Below are 24,689 nucleotides of genomic sequence, written 5' to 3' on the forward strand. Positions count from 1 at the left end.
TTGATAGGCTGGGCTGGAAGTGGAGTTCTCTCTTACAGTCAGTGCCCTCCGTCCCTAAACCCCCAGTACAGAAGGCCATACAGTGGCCATTGCGTCTGTTTGTAGGGCTGTCGAAACCGAATCCCAAAGGTGAACGAGAGAAAGAGAAGCAGAAATTCCAGCATGCTCCTAAGTCAGCAGCACAGGGCTTGTGGGTTTGTTTTTTTTTTTTTTTTTTTTTACGTGTCTTGGAGTTAATTCATGTAATTTGTTTTCAATCGCTTAATTTAATTACTTTTCTTGAAAAGATGCCTGGGACAAGGCCAACATCCGAGAGAGCAATGTCACCGGGTCAGGATCTGGAAACAATCAGCTCTTACGGTGTTAAGGATGAAGCGCCAAGATCTTAAGGAACCTGAATTCCGGGTGAGCAGTCAAGTTCTTTAATCCGCCCCCAGCAGGATTCCGGCGGTTTAAAAAAGACAAGGAAAAAGAAAAAGAAAATCTATTGAAAAAACAAGTCAACTCAAAGCGAACCCACCCCAAACTTCCCCTCTCTGAAGAAAGGGCCGCTCCCACCGCAGAGTCCTCCCGCACCCCGCGACGGCTCAGCGGCAGGTCAGCAGCTGGCGGGGGCGGCCGCGTTCACGGGGAGCGCGGACCCGGACGCGCGGAGCAGCGCTCTGCTGGGGCCGCGGGGCGGGGCCCAGGGCGCGACGCCCCCGCAGCTTCCAGCCCTGGAGCGCCGAGGGAAGGAGCGGGCGCGTGTCCTCGCGTGGCGGGTCCGGGTCCGGGTCCGGCCGGGGCGGCCTGCCGCGCGCCCGCTGCCGTGGTGGCAGGAAGTCCCCAGGAACTACAGATCGAGGCATGCTGGGAACACCCCCCGCTCCTCCCAGGAAATGTCCTTTGTCCAGCCCTACAGGAAGCCCCAGTGAGGAGTCAGCCGGGCAGCCAGCCAGTCTGCCAGCCAGCCCGCGGCCGTTGCAGCCGCCGTCGCCGCCGCACACGGGCAGACGCGCCGCGGCGCGGGGCTCCGGCCGGGGCGCGCGCTGCCCTCGCTCCTCGCCGCCGCGCAGGTAGGAGCGTGGCTGCGGCTGGGCTCGCGACCGCCTGGGGCTGGGGTTGCTCGGGACCCGACCCGACAGCTGCGGGGTGGGCTGTGCGCCTGGGAGCGGGTGGCCGAGCGGCTGGGCGAAGTTGTGCGGCGCACGCTGGACCGCTGTCCGCTCCCCGGGGGCGCAGGGGCCCCGCGCGCGTGGGGAGCTCTTGCGGCCCCCGAGCCCGGGGCTGAGCTCCCTCCGGGGTCTGTGGCGAGGGGCGGGGAGGAGGCGACTGAGACGCGAGGGAGGAGGAGGCAGAGCGGCGAGAGCGGGTGGGACCGTCCCGCCGACCACCGAAGGGGGCATCCGAGACCCTCGGAAAAGCGAAGCCCAGGGAGGAGCTTGGAAGGCAAGGAGAAGGTGAAGGGCTTTGTGTGCAGCTGCGGACAGGGACCGAGTGTGCTTCCCTCCCCTTGTCCGTCTGCTCCCCCAGCCCCGACTCCAAGCTGGAGGGATGGGGGTGGGGCACTCCAAGGAGGGGCAGCGGGTCATCTTGGGTCCCTGTGAAATGTGTTCTTCCTTTGCCCTCTCCGCTGCATTCTAGCCGACTCACATCAGCGGCTTGCGCTGCCATCAGACTGGGCAAATGACACAATAAGGATGAGTGGGTGGGGAGATGGGCAGCAGCTCGTCGCCCCGGAGGGTGGCCGTTGAGCTCTGGTAGACTTCCCAGCCCCAGATGTCCATGTATGCCGATGGATGGGTAGCGAGCGGGGCAAAGCTGATCCGTTCACCAAGGATAATGCTGTGAGTGGAGGCATGGGGTGAGGCGCGTGTTGGGAGGAGAGGGCGAGTAAGAGGTTGGGGGTGGGCAGCGGCAAGAGGGGCGCTTGAGTGTACCTAAGGGCCAGTGTACATTCTGGCCAGGCTTCGAGAATCGGGTTACCACTTCCTCTGGGACTTTCCACGATTTTCCTTTTTCCTAACTGCCCCCCTCCCCCCAGTAGTGAATCACCCACCCCTTGCTACATGAGCGCTAGGCTGGATTCAATTTGGTCATGTATCCCCGCCTTTATAGCGGACCTATTTGAACTTTACCTGTGGGGTGACATGAATACGCTGCATCCACTCTGGCCTTATCCTCTTCCCTGGGGGACTGAGGGTGTGGTGAAGGCGGTCAGATAATGGCTAGCAAGTTAATAGCCTTGGAGGAGCTGTGATGGATGAGTGGGCAACTTTGAACACGGCCCAAGTGTTACTGCTGTATCTGAACTCGCTTGGACCTCTGTTTCTCCTTTTTCCCCTTCCTCTGTCTTTTTTTTTTTTTTTTTTAAATGCTGTACCCAGATGGTCACCACCTTCTCTTAACAAGCCAACATATGGATATTAGTTAATGTGGAATATATTTTAAGAGCCAAATGGACCTTTAAAAATGGCACTTGGGTGGTGAGGCAGGAGCATCCAAGGCTCATGGTAAGGAGGATGTGGTAGGGCACAGAGCCCTGCACCTTGTATAAATGGTTTGTAGGGAGAAACACACTATTGACACTGATTTCTGTAGGAGAGATGAAGCATCTGAAGGTAAGGTAAGAATGGGGTAGGGGGAGGGGGAACCCAGTTGTCCAGGCTGAGGGCGTGAGGATGGCAAAAAAAGAAGAGTTCTGTCAGTTTGGAAGATGATTTCTAGTTGGAACATTTTGGGCTGTGTGTGTGTGTGTGTGTGTGTGGTGGAGGTTGTTGTTGGGGGAGAATTTGATGTCAGAATTCCAGCTGGGCCCCAAAGAGAATAAGATGGCACCAGAGTGAAGCAAAGTCAGAAATGGGAAGTCAGGCCACCCTTTAGGTTACACACAAAGGAGAACATTGATGGTCTTCAAAAACCAGTGGGATTAAGGAGGTATATGGAAACAAATCAGACTGAGGCAAACCAGCTGATGCCGCTGGAGTGAGGTGGTAGGGCTGACCTCACTGAAGGTTGTATGACTAAGGCTGATGGGAGTTGCACCACATTTCCTCCCCCCACCCCCTTAGAAAAGCTCTTTGGGTTTCCTCAGAATCTACATGTTTGCCTAATTTCTAGCATCCAGTTAAGGAAAGGAGATAGGGCAAAAGTTGATGATAAAGATGATAAATTAAGACAAGAAAGATACTGCCTGCTCATGGAGAGTGGAACCCTCCCTCCCCAAAACTGCAGTGCAGTTTTAAGAGGTCTGGAGCCTGAAGCTATGCCAGTGGTGTGTGGGTTTTTCTTTGTATCTAAGATCCGACTTCTTTTCCTTCTTTTTTTGCCCCCCCCCCCAAACAAGTTTCTTGGCACTATGTAATGTTAATGTACTCAGTATAAGTACCTCCTTTGTTTGGCATGCAAAACCCTTCACAGTTTTGTGCCCACCTACCTCAGTCCTCCATTGGATCCAGGGCACCGCAGAATACCTACCCATTCTTGCAGCAAACAACTCCCCATTTCCAGACGCCACAGGTAGTCTTCCACCAGTGTGTCTCCACCAGGTTGAATTCCATGCTTGTTAGGCATCCCTGCACTGCCTCTGATTAGTTTCTGCAAATCCTAGCCCTGCTGATGTAGTTCCCTTCTGGAAGTCTTCCCCAGACCTCCCAGTCAGAATTCATCTCATCCCCATGGTACTTTGTATCCTTTGGATGACTCACATCTCTGGTTGGTCTTGTGATAGCTAGATGTTAATTTTATGCGCTTCAGACTGTAAACCCCTTGAAGGCGATGGCTCTCTCTACCCGGTGCTTTATACCTAGCAGCGCAGAACAGATATTTGTTTGAAATGCATGAGTAAATGAGGATTGAGTGAAAGAATGCATATGTCTTAATTGATCTCTTTCCTTTTCTGTAAAAAAAGGGATGAAGCCTTTCTCATAGACCTGTGAGGATTCCTTGCAATTGTGAATCTAAAGCATCTGGTGTGTGATTGTCTGGTGCTTTTCCTTGTGCTCCTGGATTAAGAGGCCCTAAAAGGATCTATCACAGTGTCTAGTACAAAGACATTCGTTTAAAGTTCGTTGAATAGGTTCTTTGCCAGCCTACGTTTTCAAACTCCTATAGACAGGGTTTAGAATGGATTAATCCCAGGTGGGTGATTAGTGACTTCTCACCTGGCTCCTGGACTGAGGAAGGTGACCGTTCCCTTTCAATTGTGAAGGTGAGATGTGCTTTCTAGAAAGCAGCACCGCAGAGGCCATCCTAGTATTTTGCAGTGAAGCCACTGACATGTCATGTTGCTTTGATTTTTTTTATAGCCCGAGCCGCCCGAGCCGTCTACCAGGATTAAAACTAGTTGTGTATAAAAGTGCAAGGCAGAGCAGACTCTCAGATTTTCCACAAAGATGCTGCCATCTTGGAGTCCCTCACCTAACTGGACAGCTTTTCATGCTTCCTTTTTTATGTGATGACAGCAACAGTTAACGGTTTATTGAACATCTATGTATCGACTGTTGAACATTGCCCTGATCTGATGACTTACATATTATTATCTCCATTGAAAAACTGAGGAAATGGGGGCTCAGAGGGAAGTTAAGAAACTTGCTTCAAGTCCCAGATTCTGATCTAGAGATAGCCTGGAATTTGGGTCTGTTGACTCCCAGTCCTGTTCAAAATGGGTGGATCTTTGCTTACCCTAGGAGAAAATTGCCAGGTTTCTCTTCCTTCTTCCTCTGAGATCCCTCACTTTCCAAATTTCCTACCAGGAACACCGTTGGGTTTTTAAATTCATCCTAGTGGATCTCATTCTGAGAGGCACTGGTTTTTCATAAATTCATTATTCTTGTGCCCTTAAACTCCCATGGGCGTCAGTTAGAAAGCTCAGGTTCAGAACCCCTAATAAGACCTTTGAGCACACAACTGTGTGCCTGGAATCCTTTTCCTTTCTCTCCCAGCCTATCTGAATTCTTTCTGTTCCTCCCTCCCAGCCAAGACTTACCCTTTCCAAGCCGCCTTTCCTGACACTCCAGGTCACGTGCAGCCTCTCTAATTTTTTGCATTGTCTGAAATACCTGGAGCTCAATATCTTCCTGATGAAAGCAAATCGGAATAAGCCCCCACACTGTGTGGGAATATTTGCATATTCCCTGTGCATGGCAGGGACCGTATGTCCAGAACACAACCTGGCGTACGGTGGACCTTCAGGAACTGAGTTGAGTTGACAATAAATTGGTAATGACTGAAAATGCAGAAATGTAGACACGAAACATCATTTGCATGTTGACGGTTTGGGAGATAGGTCAGAGGGATCATTTTCTTAGTGAATTTTCATCCTTTTCACGTGACTGCCACAAGAAATAAGCACCTTCTGGGCACCTGCGTGGCTCAGTCAGTTAAGCATCCAACTCTTGATCTCAGCTCAGGTATCTCAGCTCAGGTCTTGATCTCAGGGTTGTGAGTTCAAGCCGCATGTTGGACTCCATGCCCAATTTAAAAATGAAAAAAAAACCTTCTGGAAATATGCCAGAGCAGACCTGTGTGTTGCTGAGTTTCACGAGCTTGAGCTTGACTAACAGTTTTATTGATATTGGGTAGTATGGGTGGGGCCTTGGCTTCAGTGCCTTCCCCCTTGATGTCTTGCCCACCTCTACCATAATCTTGTAGGAAGGACCTTCTGTTGCACATCTGAGAAGATCAGAAGTTTCCCTGCTTCTGCAGATATGGTTGGGAGGCAGGAGGTAAGGCTAGGGTGAGGAAGGAAGAGAGTTCATCCCATTTTTACCTCTGGGAGAGTAGCATCACTTGGATGGCGTATGGATTTGGGCTTTATTGCATCATGTATTAATGGGGATGGTAAAATGGTTAGCGGCCTCTCCTCTTCGGGTGGAAAAGGCTTTTACCCCCCACAAGATTGAATCCATTTCCCCAGGCTGACTGCCACCTTTTCCCCTGACCTTAAGGCTACACAACACTTTGGAAGCCTATAAACTATAAACACAGTGTGACGTGGGGTTGTTATTAAGCACATGAGTCATTTTAAAGGCCAATAGGATAGTTCTTGGGATTCCTACATTTGTTCAGCAAGTCATTCACTGCGTATCCACAGGCTAGCAACAGCGTTCCAACTAGGTGTGTGGAAGGGCCACGTGCAAGTCTTCGTGTCCCTTCCTGCGAAGGGTAAAGTGTGCATCTTATATAGCCCTATACGTGCAGGTTTAATTTGCTAAAATGTGTATAGTTGGGGGAAAGGGCCTACTTGTATTCAGAGAGGCATTTTAGATATGTATTGTCTTCGGAGAACTTCATTAGGATCTTATCGTTAAGTTAGAAAACAGGAGCCATTCTTCCTGGGTTTTATTAATAAGAAATGTGTCACTTTTTATCTTAGTGCTGTGCATATTCAAGTGGTTAGCGCACCTTCGATGCTTGATAACACTCACGTGGTGCACTATTGGAAGAACACATTGCCATTTGTTGACTTTTCCCTCCCAACATACCTAGGAACCTTGTATTTCCTAGTCTTTTTTCTCTTTTTTTGATAATCTCTCAGGCAGATATCGACAGTGATTTCTGGTAGCAGTAGGTGGTTTTAAGAGCAGTGGATTTTTGGGACACCTGGGTGGCTCAGTGGGTTAAGCGTCTGCCTTCAGCTCAGGTCATGATCCCAGGGTCCTGGGATCGAGCCCCCTGTTGGGCTCCCTGCTCAGCGGGAAGCCTACTTCTCCCTCTCTCTCTCTCCCTCCCCCTGCTTGTGCTCTTTCTTTCACAAATAAATTTTTAAAAATCTTAAAAAAAAAAAAAAAAAGCAGTGCATTTTTAAGATTATTTCATTAGAATGTAACCTCCAAAGAGCAGAACCCAGAATAATGGGTAGCACATGGTAAATGTTTGTTAACTTTGTTAGGTGAATGAGTTATATTTTAAAACATTTCATTTTGATTTTTTCCTAATATGAAAATTGGCATTGCCAATTTTCTACAGTGAGGTGTGGCAAAGGGTGCAATGCTTATATGTTCTGTAAGCAGAGAAATAGATATAATTTTGTAAAAGGTAGCCTTATTTTTAGATCAGTTTTAGGTTCACAGCACGGTTGGGCACAAAGTACAGAGAGTTCCAGTGTGTGGCCCCTGCCCCGACAAATGCACAGCCTTCCCCTTTATCACCCTCCCATACCAGAGTGGTGTGTTAAAATCCATGACACTGTATTGACGCATCATCACCCAACGTCCACAGTGTGTCTTGGGGTTGTACATTCCAGGAGTATTGATAAATGTATAATGACATCCTAGTATCAAACAGAATAGTTACATTGCCCTAAAACATCCTTCTCTCCCCTCTAACTCCTGGCAAACACTGTTCTTTTTACCATCTCCATAGTTTGCCTTTTCCAGAAGGTCATATAGTTGGAATCACAGAGTATGTAACCTTTTCAGATTGGCTTCTTTCACTTAGTAATAGACATTTAAGGTTCCCCCCCATGGTTTGTCCTGACTTGATAGCTCATTTCTTATGAGCTCTGAACAATATTCTGTTTTCTGGAGGTACGGCAGTTTGTCCATTGATCTGTTGAAGGACATCTTGGTTGCTTCTAAGTTTTGGTGATTATGCATCAAGCTGCTGTAAACATCCATGTGCAGGTTTTTATGTGTGGATATAAGTTTTTAACTCATTTACATATGAGTTATATAAATGTAACTTGTATATTGTATAAATACCAAGGAGTGAGAATATTGGATTATATGGGATGAAATGCTTAGTTTTGTAAGAAACTGCCAATCTGTCTTCCGAAGCAGCTGTCCCATTTTGCATTCTTAGCAGCAGTAAGAGAGAGTTCTTGTTCCTCTGCATCCTCACCAGCATTTGGTGTCCTCAGTGTTCTAAATTTTTTGCTATTCTGATAACTGCGTGGTGGTATATTGTTGTTTTAATGTGTAGATCCCTAATGACATATCTCGTTGAACATCTCTTTACAGGGCTTATTTGCCATCTATAGATCTTTGGTGAGCTGTCTGTTTAGATCTATTGCCCCTTTTTAAATCAAGTAGTTCATTTTCTTATTGTTAAGTGTTAAGGGTTCTTGGTATATTTTGGGTAACAGTCCTGTATCAGATGTGTCTTTTGCAAATATCTTCTCGCAGTCTGTGGTTTGTCTTCTCATTCTCTTGATATTTTATATATATATATATATATATATATATATATATATATATATATATATATGAACTTTTCCTCTGTCTTTTTCTTTTTGGTGAGTGTACATGTGCAAGATCTATTTTAATGTAAAACCAGCTTACCCCAGAAATGAGAAATCACATGTGAAACAAACCTGAAGAAATGCTCCCCTACTTTTTTTTTTTTTTTTAAATAAGGTAAATGTCAGTTGAATTCTACCAGATTGTGGCCTCAGCTTGGACTAGCTTGGGGGCAGTTGCTATAGGAACTCTTTAATTCCTGTTTCCCTACTCTCTACTAGGTACTGTGTGTATCGATTGAATTGGTAGTTTGGTGAATATTTCTGGTCTCCTACTTTCTGTAGAGCATGTACCCTTTTTACAAACTCCTTCAAGAGCCTATGTGTGTATCCTAGCTTAATTCTGGACCCTTAGGAAAAGGGATTTCTAGGCTGATAATTGCATGTAGGTGAGAAGAGAAATCAAGACATGCATGACCTTCCTATAGTAGTAAGAAAACCAAACCCAAACACACAAAACTCTTGAAAACTGCCAGAGAATAAGCTTTGGTCCGAGTAGACACTTTCATTGTTAAATATCAATTTTTCCTATATTTGATTGTGCTTCCTGTTGTGCCTCCCCACAGACCCCCTCCCCAACCAAGCAACTTCTGAAGTTGTTATGTCTTTTTTCAGTTATCATTTAGTTTTTGTTAGTTCTAGTCCTGTCTTTCCTCCAGGGGTGAGAGAGAGGCAGCTGTCCAGTCAGACTGGCAGAGTCTAGTGGCATTTCCCACCATAAACACGAACACAGCTCTGTGCCACCTCTGTTCTTTGCAGAGCTGAACTGAGTGTTAAAATCTTGGAGTGGAGGGAAGGACTCCTGCGGGACAATTGGATGCAAACAAGGGGTGCTGGCATTGGGCCAAGGGATGCAGGATTCTTTTTCGAGAACATTCTGACTTCTGAAGTTAATCACCACTTTCTATCATGTCTACTTATTTAGCAGGATAATTAAGCATGCTTGGCTCTTGATGGTGACAGGTTACTGGATCCTGTTAGGAGAGCTAGGTTGTTTCCAGGGCTCTGCCTTACCTGATGTGATCTTGGCCAGATCACTATGTTTCCTGGTCTTGTTAGTTCTTCCTTTTGAGACTGAGGGAGAGAAATAAGTATACCTAATTCTATCCATTTCAAGAAATATTTGAGGGCTCATTATGTGTGGGATAACCAAAGTGAGTAAATCATTATGTGCCCAACAAAGTGAGTAAATCATTATGTGCCCAACAGGAGCTCTGGCTGTTGGTAGGTGGGAGGGAGATACAAATTATTGTAACTCTGGTTATATTTTAAAAACGAATATCAGATAGAATAAGATAAGGAAAAGTACCTTAAGGAGTCATATGACGTGAAACAAAATAATCCTCTCTGAGCACTTAACAATAATCCTATAGAGTACATACAGTTGTGACCCATTTTGTAGATGAGAAAAACAAAGGCTTGAAGAGATTGAGCAACTTGCTTAAGGTTATAGAGCTAGAGGCTGGATTTGTACAAGTGGTGTGGCTCCAGAATCTGAGCTTTTAACCACTCTAGGTATTGCTTCCCTCAAGGAAAGGAGAGACTGCATCATGCTGTTCTCTCTGAGGAGGAACCTTCTGCTGGGGGCATAAAGCAATCCCTTTTGCCTGGAGTTAGCTGATGAGAGGTCAGGGAGAGGTAAGAGAGTCTTGGGCTACATTGTTGAGGACTTGGAGTTTGTGCTGCTTTGAAGACTCTGGCAGAGTCAATTAGAGGTTTCGGAGCAGGAGAAATGAATGGAGTGGCAACTATGTTTTAAGATGGATCCAGCAGTGGTGTGTAGGTGCATGTAACTGGTGGGAGTGTCTATGGCGGTGATAGTGGCCACAGAAAAAGGAAAGAAGTAAAAGGAAGCACCGGGCAATTGATTTGATTGAAAGGGGTGACGAAGGGTCTGACTCAAGGGTTTTGAGCCTCTCCTCAAGTAAGGACAGAGAGGCATTAACAGAAATGGGCACTGTGAGGAGCTGATTTGTAATAAAGATTGGGGAAAAGGACTACTGTTTTTTGGTGTGATGAAGGTCAGATTACAATTGGAAATTACAAATGGTTACCTTACAAATGGAAACTCATTTAGTCTTCACAATGGCCATTGAAGGTCACTTGTTTTTCTCATTGCATAGATGAGCAAACTATGCCTCAGAGAGGTAAGTAACTGTCCTAGGGGCAAATGACATGTAAGTGGTAAACGTCTACTTGAACCCAGGTCTGTTGATGCCTCCTGTCCTGTGTCCCATGTGACATGCAGGACAGCACGTCAGGACAAGGAGGGGTATTAAAGCTCCTCAGTTGTGATGCTTAGTGCATCATTAGAAACATGGACCTGGAGTGCATATCAGGGCTGGGGGCAAGAGGTTCAAATTACTGAGGTCTCTGGACAGAGGTGTTTATTTAAAACTAGGGAGAAAGGGCTGGGCGATTGAGAGGTGAGAGAGAAGAAAATGTAAACAAGAACCTTGGGGGTTTCTTGTTTTAGGAGTTAAGAGGAGACAAAGTGGTAAGTGATCACGAGAAGGACTGGGACAGTGTAATAACATGGATGCTCAGGAAGGAGAGAATTTCCAAGGAAAGTGTCTCAACAGGATTTCTGCAGTCATTTATTGAATCCCTGTTATGTGTGCCAAGCACTTTACAGTGTTGATGGTGTTAACCTTAAAAATGAAAGTTAGTTATTTTACTAGCAAAATGGGTTTATTTGGGAAAAGTAGAGAACTGTAATTTGAGACATGAAAGCTATGGCAAAACCATAGGCAAGTCCAAGAAACAAAGGAGAGGAACATTATTTGATGGAGAAGAAGAAGGAAGTGGACAGAGGTTGTTTTGAATGCAGGTCAGCTGCAGAAAAGTCCCAAGTCTAGGCTGGTGACCCTTTCTCATTGGCTGAGTTTCAAGGTAGTTGATTTCTTGCAGGAAATGCAATGTACATCTTTCCCTGTTGGGGTCTGTAATTGACAATGCTTCCTTTAATTGACTTGAGTAGCAGGGCTGTCTCTTTGAGCCTCTCCTTCTACCCTCCAGACTCTACTTTAGCGAGGTTTCCCTTTATTAGTTTAAACAATGGCAAGATCAGAGGAGAAGAGACCTCTGGATTTGGAAGCTTGAAAATTAGAGCCGGTACTGATGTGAGCCTGACTCTCGAAATGTTAGCAATTAATCCTGTCTGCTGAGGCGGCTTACACCTGGGAAGCCCACAGTTAACGGGGAAACCGATGTGTGTGGTGATGATGAAGCGGTGTATCGGGGCTCCCTGGCACCGATCCCTCCATGTCCCGGGAGCCTGTGAAACTTGTTGGCCAAAAAATGGCACTGCAGAAGGGAATGTAGTATAGTTTGATCATCGGTTTGGGGCATTTAAAAGATGATAATGTGAGGAAAAAGTGCCCCTTCTTAGAGTTTCATAGTTTGATAGAAAAATGTCTTTTAAAATTCTTTTTTTTTTTAAAGATTTTATTCATTTATTTGAGAGAGAATGAGCTAGAGAGAGCATGAGAGGGGGGAGGGTCAGAGGGAGAAGCAGACTCCCTGCTGAGCAGGGAGCCCGATGCGGGACTCGATCCTGGGACTCCAGGATCATGACCTGAGCCGAAGGCGGTCGCTTAACCAACTGAGCCACCCAGGCGCCCCTAAAATTCTTTTAAAACGGCATAACCAATACTAATTCTTCAGGTTGATGCTTCCTGGGCTTTCTTTTCTCTCTAACCCTCTCTCTCTCATGATGACTTTTCTTTCAAATGCTGTACCAAGGACTTGGAATCATTAACTGTTTACCATAACACTCCATTAAGTCAAAGCTCATTCAAATGACTGCTTTATTCTAGCCAGCAAGATGTCTGTTTTGTCTAAGAAAAAGTTAAATCAGAGACCATTTCTTTTTTTTTTTTTTTAAAGATTTTATTTATTTGAGAGAGAGAGAATGAGAGAGAGCACATGAGAGGGGGGAGGGTCAGAGGCAGAAGCAGGCTCCCCGCCGAGCAGGGAGCCCGATGTGGGACTCGATCCCGGGACTCCAGGATCATGACCTGAGCCGAAGGCAGTCGCTTAACCAACTGAGCCACCCAGGCGCCCAAATCAGAGACCATTTCTAAGCATCACATGAAGATAAGTTTGAAGAACATTTTCTGTGGTTTTTTTAGAGGCAAGATAATTAAAATAGAAAAAAAAAATTAGCAGGAGTCTGGAAGAGAACAAGGAAGTGCTGTATCAGTAAATCCAGAGCACTAAACCCATAAATATGACAGAGCTGGCTGGGAGAGTTCCGTGCAGGGGAAATTGAACTTCCAAGGAATCATATAACCTGGATGGTAGTCACAATTCTGCCACCAGCTCACTACCTTTGTGAATTCAAACAAGCCACCACCGATTTTCCCCTAGTCCTCATTTTCCCTATTGGTAAAATGAGGGATCCTTTAAAGACCTTTTCAACAACAACAACAACAACAAATTGTGAGATTGTTCATTGTCTGTGGATATTGTCTCTTCAACAAAATTTAGCTTGGGGGTTGGCCTGCTCCCATCACCTGGCCTGCTTCTGCATCGCCTCCCACACAGGGAATGCAGAGCTATCACAGCAGGAGTGAAAAGATGTAACAGAAAAGAGGGTGAATCTGAGAAACTGTCTTTGTAGTAATGGGTCATGTTGGAGGAGTATGGGGGGTAGACTTTTTTACTTGCCATTACGTGTGAACCAGGGCTCCTGATTCTGCGGAGTTTTTTGATACTCCCAGAATCCCCCTTTTCCACCTGGGTATTTCCAAGTTATTATTTGCAGGCTGGATGACTTTGCGAACACTTTGATGATTTGTTAGGAATGAGTAGGCAACGTTGGCCAGATTTTAGTTCTTTTTCCTTTGAGAAAAGGAGGATTAGCTAACAAAGCATGTTGTGTCCTGGGTAGGTAATGGCTTGATTAATGTGCTTTGACTCACTGCCCAAGTAAGCAGCTGATGGGAGCCATAAACCCACGGTCAAACTTGTATAAATTAGCTACATCCCAGAGAAGCAGTGTGTTAGAGGCTTGAAGAGCTACGTAAGGCCCTCTTAGTGCACCTGCCCTGTACCACAAGTGATTAGGAAGTGAAAAGCAGGTGAGGTAATGATGGGGGGGGGCGGTGGCAAATCATCAGCGTGAGAGTTTCAGCCAAGCACGATAGGTTGAATAGAAAGGGGATTTGGAACAAAAGTTGCAATGTCAGTAATTTAAGCTTGAGTCTGCCCTTAACTGGTACATTCAGGTAATTCACTTAACCTTTCTGAGACTCTGTTGCCTGATGCATCTGTAAAATAGGGTGCTGGATGAGACCAGCAAACCAATCAGGCAGGTTGCCCTCTTGCTGCACCCCTCATTCTGCTGTAGCCCCTATTTGAAATTAACTGACATTTTTGTCTCTGCTACCACCTGATTTGGGGTCTGCTCTCAGTATCTTCTCTTCTCCACCAATCCACCAAAAGATTTCGTGGCATAAGGTGGTGCTGTGGGCTTTTGTCCCTCTTTCCCAAAACCACTGTGGATTTCTGAAATAGTATGCTAGGGAATGTATCGTGAGTCCTGTGTAGCAATGGTTTATTGCCGGGTTCTTGTTTTGTTTGTACGCCGTGAATCCTTTCAGAGTCCAAGGGAAAGAAAGCTATGGGTCTTCTCATCAGAAGAAAGTTGCTGCCGACACCTTCAGAAAAGGTTTCAGAGAGTTCATGGACTCTGAAGGCCCTCAGGCTAAGAACCCACGTGCAAGAAAAATACCATTATTCTATTTCCAAGCTTGTACAGGACTGCTGCTCTCTCCAGGAAATGCTAGGAGCTGGAGGTAGAGGGGACCTAAGGAACTCGAAGGGCCTGAGCCTCACGAATGGCTTGGGAACTATGGTATTGGAGCTGTGAATGAGCCCTGGACACCACAGTCTCCTTGACAAGCGTGCCACTTCCTGGGGGAAAGCTGTGACCCGAGACAACTTCCGCGAACCCTTCGCCAAAACGGATGAGAACTGTGAGCTTCTGGTTTCCAACCTAAAGTGGGAACATGATACCTTCTCGCTGTTCTCTTTGCAACGTGGTGTGAGTAAATTTGGGATGGCATTTCTCTGAGAAGGACACTATCTAAATTTAAAAGTTCTCAGTTTGGGCCAGTAAAGTAATTCTGTTCCTGCCTGAGTTCATCTCATGGAGATCACATTTTCATACATCACTAGTTCGTGTATTAGCCCCTTTTCACCGACACACACCTTAACATTTTTCATGCCCTTAGAAGATCATTCTGGGGATGACCAATTATCGGTGTACTCAGTCTGTTGGATACTCACTCACATCATTTCGTCGCTTTGACTTTCCCAGGGTAAAAGCATTCCTCTCGCAGACTCCTAGCCAGGTTTACTTTCCCCGTTGGTCTTCGGTATAAAGTTGCTGAGCTAATGGTGGAAATAAATAAGCACCGGCTGTGGCAAGATCCTCTTCTGAGTTCTTTGGAAATGTAAAAGTAGATGAAAGTGGAAACCGTTTCCTGATTCTATTTTGCATCTAACAGCTATTCTTCTATCTCATAAAAAGAAAAAAAAAAAGTCTCAAAAGCATCCAAGTTAAGGTCCTTTAATCTCTTTACCCCACTGCCTCTGCCCCCAGGTCTCACGGGCTCTGCTCAGTATTGAGCATTGTAATCAGTCCTGATTTGGCATACTTCGTAAAAGCAAGTTCGTTCTTTTGTGGAAGTCACTGACCGTTAATTACAGTCTGTTCAGAATTTAAATGAATCTAATCAACCTTCAATTTCAGAAACAAAAGTGTATATTTTCTATTTTAAAACTTTTTATTAATAACTTTTCTAGCAAACACGAAAGTAGGTTTCAGCTTCACCAGTGATCAGTGGATGGCCATCTTGTTTCATCTGCATCCCTGCTCACTCCCCTTTGTCCTGGAATTCCAGACATTTCATTTCAAATGAAGCAAATTCCAGACATACCATTTCCCCCTGTAAATATTTCATTGTGTATACCTTTACCTTTGTAAATTTATTCCCAACACCAACACCTTAAAAAATGAACAAGTTTCTTACTATCAAATATCTAATCAGCATTGGCAGTTTCCTGCCTGTCTTATAATTTGTTTTTGTACTTTCGTTGAACTGGGATTTAAATAAGGTCTATGCACTGATGTTGGTGGGTACATCTCCAGTTTTTTGACATACAGGTTCCCTCCCTTTCTCTTTATTGTTCTTGCTAATTTTCTCATCGTTGTTGATGTGTCTCCTATAGTTCTCCTATAGTTCCTATGATCTGGGTTTTGCTGATAATGTTATTTTATTTTATTATTTATTTATTTATTTATTTTTAATTAATTAATTAATTTATTTGACAGGGAGAGAGAGACAGCGAGAGAGAGAACACAAGCAGGGGGAGTGGGAGAGGGAGAAGCAGGCTTCCCGCTGAGCGGGGAGCCCGATGCGGGGCTCGATCCCAGGACCCTGGGATCATGACCTGAGCTGAAGGCAGACGCTTAACGACTGAGCCACCCAGGCGCCCGCTGATAATGTTATTTTTAAGGAAATAAGAGTAACACAAGTATGTACTTGTTAAAAAGGTGGTTTTCAGTGTATATAAATGTTTCGCTTTTTGCTGAAAACAGCCTAGCTCTAGAGTTTACAATTTAATTAGGCAGGGAAATGGAAGCATCAGGAGACGTCTCTACATTTTTATTCCTGCTCTCTCTTTGTTCGAAGACACCTTGGCAGATTGCACGCAGAGGTGTCACTTACCCACTGCTGAAATGAACTGGGCTCGAACGCCCATTCTTCATCAACACCACCAAACAGTTATTTTGGGCAGAGAAATGGAAGAGCAGTTTTGCCTGTTGAATTTGTAGAGGGAAACTGGGGTGATTGAATGTATGCATCAAACCCTTTGGTCCCAACGCTCCTCTCTCTCTGTTGTGGTGAGCATCCTCTTGAGGACTGTTCATTCCAGTGGAAATATGATCACGGAATCATCTGGGGTGGAAAAGACTTCTTGAGGTCCCCTGGCCCCATCTGGTAACCTTAACAAGGATTCCAGCATCAACTCTCCAGAAGAAAGCTGTTTGTTAACAACTTTGTATCCCACATACACCTGCTGTGCATTTTAAGTCGGCTTTCTCTTTTGTCCTTCAGTGAAACAGATTGTTAAACTGTGTCTGTCTCTGCAGTGGGAGCTGTGTCTGTACCCATAGATGTATCTGTGTAGCTCTTCAGTTACGATTAATTTTGATTCTTCCCTGTTGTCCTGTACAGGACATACACACCCTGTTCAACTATCCATATATAGGAATGGTTTTTATAAAAAGGAAGATGTTTTTAATGAGTAGGTTTTGACTTACGGGATTATTGTAGACTTTTTTTTTATTGTGTGTAATGATTAATTTTATGCATCAACTTGGCTGAGCCAATAGGTGCACAGATACTTGATCTAACATTCTGGGTGTTTCTGCGACAGAGTTTTGGGGTGAGATTAACATTTAAATTGGTAGGTTTTGAGTAAAGCAGATTGCTCTCCATAATATGGGTGGGCCTCATCCAGTCAGTTGAAGGCCTGACTAGAACAAGAAGACTGATTTCCCTAAGTAAGGAGGAATTCTCCAGCAGACAGTCCTTTGGACTAGAACTGTAGTAGCAGCTTTTCTGGATCTCCAGCCTGCTGGCCCACCCTGTAGATTTTGGACTTGTCAGTCTCTATAATCACATGGGCCAATCCCTTATAGTAACTCCCTGTATGCACATCCTGTTGGTTTTGTTTCTCTGGAGAATGCTGACAAATGGTGTGGGGGGAAAAAAAAGCAAGTCGGTATATGCCCTGGATTTATCTAGCTGGCTGTTTTTGAAGTGGTGTTTTCTATTAAAGGGACGGAAAGATCACTGGAGAGGCCATCAGAAAATTGAGATTCTGGCCATAACTCTTCTAGCAAGCTGTCTCTTGGTTCCTGACCTGGTCATTTTCCCTTTCCAAGCCTCACTTTTCTGTCTGTAGAAGGAGTTAGAGCTAAGGGATTTCCAACTCGATGTTTCCACGAAATAACAAATGTCGAACATTTGAGCCAGCTACTGAGGAGGTATCTGAAGCAGTTCTTCTGAGGACTGCCCGAGTGCTAGATCAGAAAAGAAGCTGAGGATGTATGTAGTAGTGGTGTTGGTACAATGCCAAGCACAGTGAAGAAAAGAATCATGGATAGAGGGGATACTCTGTGCATCAGGTAGGACGTTCTAACCATTTCATGTAAAGCATGGATGAGTAAATTGCCTGCATGAGGACCTGTAGCTTTCATGCCTTCTCCTCGAAGGGCGGATGGTCTCACTTTGAGGGCACTCAGAATGTGCCTCAGAATTGCAGGAATTCTTATTTCTTCCAGAGGGAGGAGAGTGGTGGTGAAGGCTTGACAGCTGTGACAAGCTGAGGCCCTCGGCCAAAGTGAGGGGCCCCAGCAAACCAACAGACAGGAAATGCCTGACCCTAAGGACATTTGAGCTATTCTCGACCAAAGAGATTGGAAGGCGTCTCAGACTAGCTCTGGCCAATGGGATTGTAAATTGATTTCTCTGTTGCCTTGGTTTGAGCCTTTCTCTTTTTTTAGCTTGGGCTTTCCCCTCCAGGTAAAACAGTAACCACAAGGAGGAAACCGTATTATTTTAGCTTCTCCTGTCTGGTGAGTACTCAGTAGTTAGCTGCAGTAATCTTTTGGCTTTCTGTGGGAAATTAACATTCACCTCATGTGGTAGCCTGCCATTCGGGAGGGTTGGCATTTTGGGTTGGACCATCTGGGTGTGTGACTGGGGAAGTCAGCTGCCCGCTTTGGATGTGGACACACTCTCCTTGATCACTGGAGGCATCCAGGCAAATATGGTCAGGTGGATTTCTTTGCCCTTGGGGTTCTTTCTAACCACAGGCTCACCGTGAAGATGCAGGACCCTGATGGCCATCTCCCCAGAGGCTAGTGCTGGTTGACTGTTTACTCAGTTGGTGCTGAGGACTGACAAATGATTAACCCCCTGGAATCCCTGGTTAGACCCCAGTTATGGTCATGAGTTCAGCCTTTTGGACCGCAGACTTAAATTGTTTTTCCAGCGTTCTCCCCAGTCGGGCGTCCCTGCCCGGGCCTCTGCTATGGAAACCCTCCCCAGGGAGCGGCTGGTGTGCAGGGGGCGTGGGAAGTGAAGGCTGGAGGCTGCGGGGGAGCTGGGAGGCCGGCCTGTCGGCGCTGAGGTAAGGAAGGCATCCTTGAGAGGACAGGGAGACAGGAAAGGCGCTGCAGCCTGGAGGAGGCAGAGTGGGAGCTGCTCCTGGCCCTCTGCCCAGCCGCTTCCTTCCCCTGACATGACAGCCCCACCGGCCTGGCTCCTGGCCACCTGGCAGTGGCCGTGGCACATGACTCCCCCACCCGGCCTGGCCAGGAGCCTGTAGGGGGAGGTCTGTGCACTGGCCGACCCCTCCGCCTGCCCGGGGCCCCGGGTGGGCCATGCTCTGCTACCCCCCTTCCGGCTTCCCGGGCTCAGCGTGCCCTTCCCGGGCAGCGATGCCAAGGCAAGGGGCCAGGACATGTTGGCCAGAATCCTTACGATACCGGGAGCTCATCTGCCGAGGCTCGGTGTTCTGTATGTGTAGAACTGGGTGGGTGGCCCCCCGTGTCTGCCTCCCGGAATTACTGGATTATTAGAGTCAGATGAGCTGCATGGCCCAGGGGGGAGACCGTCTCACAGCAGGGGCCTGGGGGCACCTCATGCTACTCCGCCCACCCTGGCCAGAGGTGGCATGCGCGTGTGGGGTCCTGTGCCAGATGCCCTGGAGAACGATGGCCAGTGCCTTGTCTTTTAGGAAGGTGAGGGAAAGGGGCGCTTGTCTGCCCAACCTGCTCCCAGGAAGTGCAGTTGACTCCGTAAAGTGGTGGGGCTCCCGCTTCTGGAAAAGGGCTAGGTTTTGCACATAGCCCCAGAGGGGGCCTCTGGGAAAATGCGCTCACTTCCTCTTCCCCCACCTCAATTCCCTCTCTTCCTTCCCTCCAACCTCCTTCCAGCATACTTTATCCCATTTACTTCCACTCTGTGGCTTTAGCTTCACATTGATCTGATTCATCTTTCCAGTGGGGTTGGATTCATCTAGAAGGCATTTGAGCATCTTCCTAGTGACTTTCCAGGGTAATGAGCAAGACTCTTTTTGGAGTTGGGGGGCATGGAGTTGGGAGGGGACATGAAAATATTGCAAATTCTAGAAACTAGGCTTTGAGCAGTCTTGGCAGAGCTGACTGATCCCACCCTGGAGTGTCCTGCACCCCAGAGAAAACTGTGGTGTTGGTGGGGGGCGTTTGGGGCATTAATAGCTTTGCTGTGCTAGTTGAGTAAAAATGAAAATGTCTCATGGGGGCGCCTGGGTGGCTCAGTTGGTTAAGTGACTGCCTTCGGCTCAGGTCATGATCCTGGAGTCCCGGGATCGAGTCCCACATCGGGCTCCCTGCTCAGCGGGGGGTCTGCTTCTCCCTCTGACCCTCTTCCCTCTCGTGTTCTCTGTCTTTCATTCTCTCTCTCAAATAAATAAATAAAATCTTTAAAAAAAAAAAAAAGAAAATGTCTCATGGCCCTGACAGTGATGCTTCCTTGGATTAACTCTCTCCTGCATGTCCTAGGACAAGCTAGAAGAGGACTTGGGTACATTCAGACCCAACCTCCTCATGGAACACAAGCCCAGGGGGGCAGATACTCGAAGTCACACAGCACAGTGGCTGTGCTGGCCAAAAACAGGGGCTCCTCCCCATGGCTGCTCGTTCAATGATTAGAGCTAGATGCAGAATTAATTCCTGACTGCCCTCACCAGTACCTGTTTGGTTTTCTGCCCCCCCTCCCCCCAAACTTCTGTCTCTTCTGTGGGGGTGGCCAGGGGGTGTCCCCTCCAGCAGCGTCCGGGTTTATTCAGCTTGTACTTTCTGAATGCAGGATCAACATCTCCAAACCACTGTGGAACTGCACCTCCCTCCCTCACCCCAGGCCCTCTTGCTGGCTCTTGTGTCCACAGGGTGGGCTGTTCGTTACAGAGCTTTTAGTAGCGAGGCCACAGGAAGCTCTATGATGTACTTGCCAAAGGCCATTCTTGGTGAATACGGCTGTGACCTTCAATTGAGGAGGGGTATGTGTGTGTATACATAATTTTTTAAATCCAGAAGTTCGCTTAAGTTTCGTAACATTACAGCTACCATTTATTGTGTCTCTCTACGCCTGCTGCTTTTACAGACCCTATGGGACATAAGCAAGTCTCATAGGCAGCAGTAGAGTTTTTATCGATGCAGAATCTGAAGATGAGCAAGGTTAAGGAACTTGCACAAGGTAAAGTAGCTGACAGAGCAGAGGATTTGAACCTAGGTCAGTATAGCCGCAAATCTCTCACAGTGCCCTGCCACCCATTCATTATCCAGCCTTGGCCTTGCCCAAGAAAACATGTTGCTAGTTTTTATTTTGAGAATGAATGGGAAAGAAGTTGGAACCAAATGTGCTTACAGATCTACTGGCTGACACTTCAGTTATACCACAGTGTTGAGATAACACTTCTGAAAATTGTCTTCCATAGATTGAGATAAGCACGATTTCTGTCCTTGTCTTCGTGTTGTTTCTAAAATAATGTAGCTTTTCCTTCAGTGTATTTTATCACATTAAAAACAAAGTTGGCTTTTTTACTGATAAAAAAATTTACATCTTTATTATAGAAAATACAGATGTTCACAAAAAAGAAAAGTGATCCCAAGCAACACACCAGCTTTTGGCTAAGAATATGGGCACTGGAACTATCCTGCAGGGGTTTGAATCCCTGCTGTGTCCCTGGTGATGTGTATGACCTTGAGCTAGTCACAACTTCTTTGCCTGTTTCTTCGTGTGTCTCTGAAGTTGAAAATTATACCCTGCATCATTGAGTTGTTTAGATTAAATGGTGCAAAACCCTTAGAAGTGACCGAGATGTTTGATTAACACCTCAATAATGTTCTGATTTTCTTCTCTGAATCTGTATATACATGTGTAAATATATATGTGTATGTATATTATATAGTATGCATATACTAATTAAGAAAATGAGATTTTAAAAAACACAACTAGTTTTCATCTAACGATATATCATGACTGCCTTTCCTTACTTCTGAATAGTTTTTTCTATTACTTGGTAGCTGCCTGGAACCTCATAATGGGATAGTGTGAATGGAACTGAATCCATATTGTGAGCCATGCAGATTTCCAGGGGATCTCAGCTGGGGATCTCAGCCTCTGGGGTCCTTCCAACTGGGGATTTTTAGGGGATCTCAGCCTCTGCCTCTTTTCCTTCTTCCCCCTTAAATCTATAAAAGCTATGTTTCTTCGTTTAATATCTCTGGTATGAATTATCTCTTGGTTCCTGAGAAATCACAAGTCAGAAAGTACTCTTGTTCTGTTTTTTGCTGTGCCTGAGGTACTAAGAAGGTGTGGTGTCCTTTTTAAAAAGGGGTTAGAGGAGAAACCCTAAGCTGCTCTGCTTTCTGGGGTGGACCCCTAACGCCCACCCTTCTGGGTGGGGAGCTGCGGGCAACTTCTGTGCCATCCCAGGCACCAGACCCTGCCATTTTAGTTTTATGAGTTTCTGGTGACATGCTTATTTGATGATTTTATTGATGTAGAATTCTACTCGCTGGTCTGGGATTAGGTCCCCTGCCCCTTCTCTGCTTTTAGCCACTAGCAAACCAATAATAGGTCACAAGTTTGAAAATCCTACTCTTACCTCTCCACCTCTAGCCCTAGGGGTGTGTTATATATGCAGACTCAAGTGATGTACTTGTTATAGAGTCTGAGCTCCAGAAGGCAAAGAGAGTTACGGGTGGAAGTGATTTAGGGTCAATAGTCTCTTGTGCAATATTCCTCTTAAAAAGAGTATGGTTTTAATGAGATTTTCTCCTAGAGCCTAATCCTGAGTGTTTGGAACCTGTCATTTTAAACCGTATATCTCCTAAAGAAACTCAGCCACATTCCAGGACACTGTTGCCGGAACAGCCTCAGACACGGCCATTTTCTGATGATGTTTAAGGGACAGGCTTGATTTTTCACTCTAATCTAGGGAGTACATCCTCATCTCCGAGAAAGGGTAGAATATGCTAGATAGGGCAATGAGTCTGCCAAAATTATGGTGGTGCCAGTATGTCTGAGGTGTGCTGGGATGGCATCAGGACTGAAAAAGAGAAATAGTGTGTATGCCATATTGGAAAGAGAAATGACCTGTGTATTCCACATTTGTAAAGCTCCAAGTATCAATTCCTCTCTACAGTGTTTTCCAAAGCCCATCTTAACGTCTCCTTCTGATGTCTTCCCTGGGAGAAAGGTTAAGTAGCTTGCACTACTGATGAGGATACTGAGACAAGCAGAGGCCAACTGACTTGCCTTGGGCCCTGGAGTAAGGCTGGCAAGAGTGCAGAGCCAGGGCTGCCTTGGGGAAGGTCCTCTCAACAGAGGCAGGAAGAGCTCCCAGCCAAGGAAAGAGCATCTTGCTCAGCCGCATTCGTGTGAGTCCTGTTGGGGGCTGCTGAGCCAGACAGCGCTGGACACTTCAAAGTCTCAATTCAAGATCCTTGACCGATAATCTGCTTTGCTGCCTTGAGCTAAGCCGAAAGAGTGATGGATGGCAGAAGTCGATTATTTTTGGCTCAACTGCTCCATCTTGGCAAGGGGCCTTTACATGTAAACCTGACGTCCACAAAGGGTTTAGGAACCTGATGTCATTTTCTTCCTACAGTTCACACGTTGGCCTGTGCTGTAGATGGAGTTACCAGTTACGTGAGGGTCACATTCCTGTTCAGGGCTCCCTACAATGAAAGGATCTAATAAGGCAAAATATGTAATGAGGCTATAGAGATGGCTTCTAACACAGAGGGTCCCTACATCCTCTTCCACCCCCCAGCAGCCCGGCTAGAGCTTGGATTCTCTTGACTCACTGCGTGCGGGAAAGCAGCAGGTCCTCACTGGTTTAATCCCCACCTTACTGCTTACAAGTTGGTCTAAGGCTGATGGGGTCCTTCTTTTTGAGCTTTACGTTTTCTTAGCCGAAAAATGGAAACAGCCACTGTTAAGGCTAAAAAGCCACTTCAGAGATGGAAGGAGATGAAACTGTATCCAGTCCAGTGAGAGTTGGCATGGGGTCTCAGAAGGGGTAGCCACTGTTCCCGTGCCACCCAGACCAGCCTCTTTTGTGCTTGGTTCTGTGCATCTTAAAATGTGCGGTGAAGCAGAGATTTGTCATCTGGGGCTTGGAACTCTACACATTTTCTTGGACCGAGCCACTGATTTTCATGGAATCCAAAGCCAGATACAGTGAGGGGGTGAGGCCAGACTGACCTGACCTTTATCTGTGTTTTGTCTGGAACAGGGGTCCCCGGTCACCTCCCTTGTGCTGTTCTTCCTGGATGGAACAAGAAAATAAACAGGGTGTGTGTGAAGCCCAGGACTCAGCAGACCAAGGGATGGGCTCTGATTTTGAGAACTCTGAAGACAGGGAACGGGACCCAGAAGAAAGAGGAATGGGCTCTAAGCCACAGGACGCAGACAAGAGAGAAGGCCCCCCACAGCAGGATCTGGGCTCCAACCCACATGATGACGCTCTGGGAGGGGACCCAGAGGAGAGGGATCTGGTGTCTGACATCTGCCCAGGTGAGGAAAAGCTGGCATTTCCATGGAAGTTGCCCCCCTCACAGTTATTTCTAGCGCCTCTAGAGTTAGAACCAGCCACAGCATTCTTTGTGGGAGAGCCCTCTAGCGGAGACCATTACATGGATTCTGTACGACCTTAAGCCTGAGGAACATCCTTTTCTTCAGTCCAGTCTGAGATGGGCTGTTCTGGTAGATGTGGATGAAAAGGGTAACTTCGCTGGCGCAGCACTTTACGGCGTACAGAACACTGCTAGAAATTAACACCAGAGGGAACACAGCTAACATCAGAACCTACCTCATCAGGTTATTGGGGGGAGTTCAGATGACCTGCTTAGCGCAGCCCTGTGCTAACAAAGTATGCAGATGTTTGCAGTTACAGTCACCATCGTCTTTGTTTGCAGATAAGGAAACTCAGTGGTAAGTGACCTGCCCAGGTTTATGTGGCTAATGCCCCAAATGCTCAAGGCCTCTGCTAAATCCCTTGCTGTTCCTGACCTGGAAAGAGGGAGTGCTGGCCCTCCCCCTCCGTCCACCTCCTCGGTCCCATCTCTGGGCGCTCATTGCTTTATACTGCTCTGTGCATGGTTTGGGGACAGAAATGAATGGAAATCCCTACGGTCAAGACTAATGAGGTTACGTTCCCTCCCCTGTGACGCATCCCAGACTTCCTGCTGCTCTCCCCTGCAGTGTGCACAACACCTAGTGTTTCCTATCTCAGTAACTCTCTGGAGTGCCCTCTGCTCGGAGGTAAGCAGCCAGAGACAGTTGTGTGTTCTGGAAGTCTCTAAGCCGGGATCACCACCACCAGGTCCTGTGCTCAC

At 46.6% G+C, this 24,689-nt stretch overlaps 1 protein-coding gene across 3 annotated transcripts in view; it reads left to right on the forward strand.

Annotated features, from left to right (window-relative positions):
- The first annotated feature begins 368 nt into the window (after positions 1–368).
- The window catches only part of ZNF697 (zinc finger protein 697), a 29,634-nt gene continuing 5,313 nt past the window's right edge, over positions 369–24,689 (forward strand). Inside the window, exons 1-2 of one of the 3 annotated variants that reach the window (XM_045896842.3) lie at positions 369–1,055; positions 23,588–23,868. In XM_045896842.3, the coding sequence (XP_045752798.2) occupies positions 847–1,055; positions 23,588–23,868 (490 nt within the window). In that variant the 5' untranslated portion in view covers positions 369–846. Of the gene's footprint in view, positions 1,056–1,336; positions 1,827–19,789; positions 20,342–23,587; positions 23,869–24,689 lie in introns of those variants that run through there. The other 2 variants (XM_064588556.1, XM_064588557.1) reach the window with 2 other exon arrangements.

The sequence above is a fragment of the Mirounga angustirostris genome, unplaced genomic scaffold (genome assembly GCF_029215605.1).
Source record: "Mirounga angustirostris isolate CCGP_5_RB_7025 unplaced genomic scaffold, mMirAng1.0.hap1 SCAF_4, whole genome shotgun sequence".
NCBI classification, from domain to species: domain Eukaryota; kingdom Metazoa; phylum Chordata; class Mammalia; order Carnivora; family Phocidae; genus Mirounga; species Mirounga angustirostris.